The 5,737-nt window shown below is 29.3% G+C and overlaps 4 protein-coding genes across 4 annotated transcripts; all 4 read right to left on the minus strand.

Moving 5' to 3' along the window:
* Positions 1-1,175: 1,175 nt before the first annotated feature.
* On the minus strand, positions 1,176-2,126 carry COCVIDRAFT_116546 (hypothetical protein; the record flags this gene model as incomplete). Its single annotated transcript, XM_014694582.1, has 2 exons — positions 1,176-1,979; positions 2,022-2,126. 2 exons carry the CDS (start codon positions 2,124-2,126, stop codon positions 1,176-1,178), a joined length of 909 nt encoding a protein of 302 aa, XP_014550068.1.
* Positions 2,127-2,366: 240 nt separating this feature from the next.
* COCVIDRAFT_116549 (hypothetical protein) lies at positions 2,367-2,666 on the minus strand (the record flags this gene model as incomplete). Its single annotated transcript, XM_014694583.1, has 1 exon — positions 2,367-2,666. One exon carries the CDS (start codon positions 2,664-2,666, stop codon positions 2,367-2,369), a length of 300 nt encoding a protein of 99 aa, XP_014550069.1.
* Positions 2,667-3,468: 802 nt separating this feature from the next.
* COCVIDRAFT_43264 (hypothetical protein) lies at positions 3,469-3,678 on the minus strand (the record flags this gene model as incomplete). Its single annotated transcript, XM_014694584.1, has 1 exon — positions 3,469-3,678. The coding sequence occupies one exon, from the start codon at positions 3,676-3,678 to the stop codon at positions 3,469-3,471; it is 210 nt and encodes a 69-aa protein (XP_014550070.1).
* Positions 3,679-3,804: 126 nt separating this feature from the next.
* Positions 3,805-4,119, minus strand: COCVIDRAFT_116545 (hypothetical protein; the record flags this gene model as incomplete). Its single annotated transcript, XM_014694585.1, has 1 exon — positions 3,805-4,119. A coding segment is annotated over one exon (315 nt), but the record flags the coding sequence as incomplete, so codon positions are not given.
* Positions 4,120-5,737: the final 1,618 nt, after the last annotated feature.

Here is a 5,737-nt window from a genome sequence, read left to right on the forward strand (position 1 = left end):
TTTTATTTTTTTCGACGTAATTTCGAGTGTTCGAAATTACTAGAAAAAAATTAGGGACAAGCCCGCGAGGGCTAGAGTTAGATAGAAAGGTTTTATCTTACTATTGTTCTTGTAATCAAGATAAGAATAGCACAAAATGATCTGTTTATAGAAGAGTACTAATTATTGTTTCATTTGTTTCCATAGTTAGATTATTTATCAGACCCTGAATCCGCTCCACCAAAAGCTATTCTTTGATATATAGTGTATGCTGCAGAGAAAATTATAGAACTTGCAAAAACACCCAATAAAGATGATCTTTCAAATACCCCATAGAATGTAATGATAAAAATTCTTCTATTAATTACGACGAGAGGATGAATTACTACTTAAGCTATCCCAAGAAGTATGGGTAGCGTGTTTGTTAAATAAATAATAATCACAGTTATTACAAAGAGCCCTACAGCATGTATTACATTTATAATATTTTAAATTTATAAGTTTCTTACAGTTGTAACAAGGTTCACAATTTTGTTCATGGTTATGTTCATTCCTAGTGGTTCAAGCATGGTTACTTCCACGTACCTCACAATGATCAACTCTTCCATCATTAATATTATAGGTGTTGTAGCAATTAGATTTAGAATTTTCCCATGATAGGGGCTTAGTAAAAATCCCAGGTTGTATTTCACCATTTTCATTTCTATAGGGATATGCACCATCTACATGCTGTTGAACAGAAACTGTACCAACTGAAGGATCTGGTACTTGTCCAGCTGAAGGATTTGGTACTTGTCCTGCTGAAGAATCTGGTACTTGTCCAGCTGAAATATTGGGATTAGATCCTGCAGAAGATAAAAACACATTGTATCTCATTGATGTGAGATCAGCATTTATTACAGTAGAATCCGTTAACATATCGTATTCTTCTGAGCAATTACTTAGCAGTTCATTAGCTACAACATAATCTATTGTGCAATATAAAGCATAAAATAAATTAATTGTGTATAATGTTATAATAATAGCTGATAAAGATATATTAGCTATTATTATGTAGATAAATACTTTCCCACTCTGATTAATCTTTTTTTACTGTAACTAAGAAATTTAAAAGTAATAGCCGTAAGTAATATTCAAACAGATAATGCAAAACAACTATGATAATAATAGTAACTATTATCTTTGAAGAATGCTTCTCAAGCACTAGATGAGTCACAACTAATTACGTTTGAATCAAATGCGTAAATTAGAGTTGAAACTGAATAATGGATAGCGTCTAATATTGGTGCAGGATATATACCAAATAATACAGTAGGTATAACTAATATTAATAAGATTGTAAACTCTCTTTTAGTTAAATCCGGTATACTAAAGGTAAACATTCTTGAATAGGCTCCACCAAAAGCTATTCTTTGATACATATATATAGTGTATGCTGCAGAGAATATTATAGAAGTACTTGCAAAAACACCAAATAAAGATGATCTTTCAAATACCCCATATAATGATAAAAATTCTCCTATGAAATTTAAAGATAAAGGAGCTCCACAGTTAGCAAGACATAGTATGAAGAATAATATAGCAAATAATGGCATTACTTGAGTAACTCCTCTGTAGAAAGAAATAACTCTTGTAGAAGATCTGTCATATAATACACCTCCTGCACATATAAATAGACCTGGTGAAACTAGTCCATGAGCCAACCCTAAATTAATAGCACCTTCAATACCTTGTATACTGTTACTGAACACACCTAGAAGATAAACTGCAGCATGAGAAACAGAACTGTACGCAATAAGTTCTTTAATATCTATTGTTCTTAATGTACTAAGACTAGCGTATACTATAGTAATAACACCAATTAGGAAAATTATATAAGTATATTCCATATAAGCTTTAGGTAAAACAGGTAAAATTAGTCTCAGTATACCATATAAACTTAATTTAAGAACAATTGCTGCTAAAATAATACTTCCACCTAAAGGTGATTCAACGTGAGCCTTTAAAAGTCATGTATTCAGGAAAATTGTAGGAGTTTTTACAGCAAAAGCTATAAAAATACCATAAAATAAGAAAAGTTGTGTTAAATAAATGAAATTTCCTTTAAAAAGAGTATCAAAATCGGTAGTACTCATGATAGATGACATTGCTAATATAGACAATAGTAAAAATAATGATCCCAACAGTGTGTATAAGAATAAATAAAAACTAGCTTTTACTCTGTTATCTGACCCAAATATACCTATCAATATAAATAAAGGGGGTAAAATAGATTCAAAAAAGATGTAAAAAAGTAAAATATCTAATACTAAGAAAACCGCTAATAATAAAGTTTCTAATAACAGTATTATAATAACATAAGATTCTACATCTTTTGTTATTGATTTTCAATTCGATACTAGTGAGATAGGAATAATAATAGTAGTTAATAGAATGAAATATATAGATAGACCGTCTACACCTAGATAAAAGTCAAAATAACTTATTTCATGATATTCTTGTACAAATTGAAACTGATTTGTACTAAAATCAAATAAAATAAAGATAATTAATGAGATAAAGAAATTTAAGATAGATGTAGTTAACGCTATGAATTTTATATTTCTTAATGAAACTCCATTATCCCTATTAATTAATATTGCAAGTATACCTAATAAGGGAGTTAAAAGTAAAGATGATAATAACATATATAAAACAAAAAGAATAAATTCCTCTAGATAGTGTAGAATGATAATGTATCAACTATACTTTAAATAATCACCATATGGAAAGTAAGGTAAAAAATTCTTTATAAATATATCTATATATATATTGATAAATTCATAGACATATAAAATAGATGTCCTAAAAATTGAGAATTCTTATCTAAGACTTGAACTTAGATTAGGAGATTAGGAAAATCTTGTTTTGCCATTAAACTAATAAGAATTTTGTAATGAAATTTTATAAAACGGCACATTACTATTATAGCATAATACTTTTTTATGAAGTTATATATTCATACCATTATTGTGCATGTAGATAAACTCGTTTACGAGTAATTAATGATTATTAAAATAAGTTTTCAATTTTTTGGTTTAATGGGGCTTTAACATCTGTTTAGTCTTCTCCCCGTTATTGCTCTAGAAATAGTAATTACTAATGCAATTTTCCACTAGATAAATATAATTTGTCTACTGGGGTTTGTTATACTATTATGGATAAAAATGTAACTATCCTTTTGGGATGATCACCAGAAGGGGCAGATATTTAAGTCAGTTCCTTCTGGGAGACTAAGTAACAAATTTTACCATTTTCATAACAAGTTAACGGTAATCTAACCATTATTTTCTAATTTTTTTTCTAGCCCTTGTTTTTTTTCTAGGCCCCCTCTCTCTCAGAGAGGGGTCCAAACAGTTATGAAATAACGTCGAAAAAAAATAAGAAGCAGCCCCAGTCTTCTTTTCTTCTAAAAGAAGACGGGAGGGCTATTTAACTTTAAAGTTTTTTCTATTTTTTGTGTCTTAAATCCACAAAAGTATTTTCAAGAACAGTAACACCATACATTACAAAAGTAAAGTAAGAGAAGTATAATACGGTACTTATTTGTCCAAATTCAATAAATGGAGACTCAACGTGTTTAGCACCTAATTGCATTAAGATTAAGAAATTAGCAACAAATGCAAAGAAAGCTGCTTTACTTAAAGGTCTAAATTGCATACCTCTCGATCTACTTACATCTGTAACAGGTAATAGTAGTAATATAAGAATAGCTGCGAACATTGCTATAACTCCTAATAATTTGTTAGGAATTGATCTTAATATAGCATAGAAAGGAAGAAGATATCATTCTGGAACGATAGCTGCAGGAGTTTGCATAGGATTTGCCACAACATAGTTTTCACTATCTCCTAATACATTAGGCATAAAGAACACAAATAAAGATAATACAAATATAAATGCAAAGATTGTAATAAGATCTTTAAATATTAAATATGGAGCAAAAGGCATTCTATCGTAGTTTCCAGATACACCTAAAGGATTTCCTGATCCAGCTGTATCGTGTAAAACGATTAAGTGCATTAGTGCTAAAGCAGCTAATACGAAAGGTAAAACGAAATGTAATGAGAAGAATCTATTTAATGTTGCATTGTTTACAGAGCATTTATGTTGGTAACTTCATTTGAAACAAACTATCGTTACACTCAATGAATCTCTTCATTGATCGGACTATATCTTGATCTCTTTTAGTATTTTGAAGGTATTTTTATTTTTTCTGAATATCTAGTTATTTTACGCAATTGTTTAATTCATAATAAATATTGTAATTTCTTATTACCCAATAATTTAACAGGAGCTTTTTGTAGAAATTTAATAACATTTTCTATGGATCTTACTCCTGTAACTTTTAATTTGGAACAATTCGTTTTGTCTATATATATAGCATTAGTAAAAGATAAATACTGACGAATAGCAGATAATAAAATTTCTCCGTCTCTTTGAGAAACATCGAAACTAGCCACTAAGTAATCTTTATTATCGTGTAACTTATAAACACTAAAACAACCCTCAGCCTCTATAAACCCTACTAATCAAGCAGAAAAATAAGAAGCACCTGTAATAGATTCTATTGTATTTATAGGTTTGCTATCTCTAGTATATTCAGGTAAATCTTCTGAATATATAATACCTGATAATAGAGCGTCTTTAAATCTTAAATAATCATACTGTTTATTAGAAAACATAGGGTATTTGTCAAATATAGGTATAATAAAATTTTTTAAATGGTCTTTATTTCTAATTCTTAAAGATACCATTTCACTTTCTTTTCTTGTTCTGAAGCTTACTACACCTATACCTAATAATTTTTTAATTTTATAAATCAATTGAACGTCTTTTATAGAAAGTTCTATACCTAGTTCATATGTAATATATTTACCTTTTTTTGTAATAGAAAAAAAACCGTCACCTTCAAATAAACCTACTATATAAGCATATACGAGATCTTCTGCATGTAGTCTCTGAGAGGCCTCTGAAGTATGTAAACTTCTCACCCCGGCTGATTGTCCCCGTGTAATTGCAATTTTCACGTAAATAATTATAAATATAAAGAATAAATCGTATGCAAGTCCTAAATTAGGGGATTTTCCAGCATTAAGCAAAATTTTTAATATTACGTCGCCGCAATATGGTTCAACTGTGTTTAAACCACCTCAAATAAATTCTACAATATCTTGTCCTACTCAAGGAATAGCACTCATAAGGTTAGTAATAACTGTAGCCAAATCTTCAATTTACTTATTCTAGCCCCGAGGGGGCTGACCCTTTGGGAAGACCCCCGATGGGGCTCATCCCGACAGGGATAGTTTATTTAAACTCTTAGTGTTTAAATAAGTAAATCATGTACACCATACTTATCTTTATAAAGATAATTGTAATAAAATACAGTATAATGCCTTGTTTTTCAATATAAACCTATATATACTGAAAAAAGATTCCGACTGTACATTAAGCAGCATTTCAGCTACCCACCTGTGAACCAGTCTGTAGCGATATTTTATTATACCGACGGTCTTTATACTAAACAAATATATTTGACCGTTTTCACAAGCATTGCTGCAAAATCATATTGGGTCCTTTTATATTAAAAGGGGGACCTAATAAGTTTTAAATAAATATTGCCTTAAAAGATTCTGCAACTATATATAACTAATAAAAACATAACTAATAAAAATATAAACAAATAGGCTTTGCTTCTGTTTGTTTGTAATAAAAAAAA

This window comes from Bipolaris victoriae (genome assembly GCF_000527765.1).
Source record: "Bipolaris victoriae FI3 unplaced genomic scaffold scaffold_289, whole genome shotgun sequence".
NCBI lineage: Eukaryota > Fungi > Ascomycota > Dothideomycetes > Pleosporales > Pleosporaceae > Bipolaris > Bipolaris victoriae.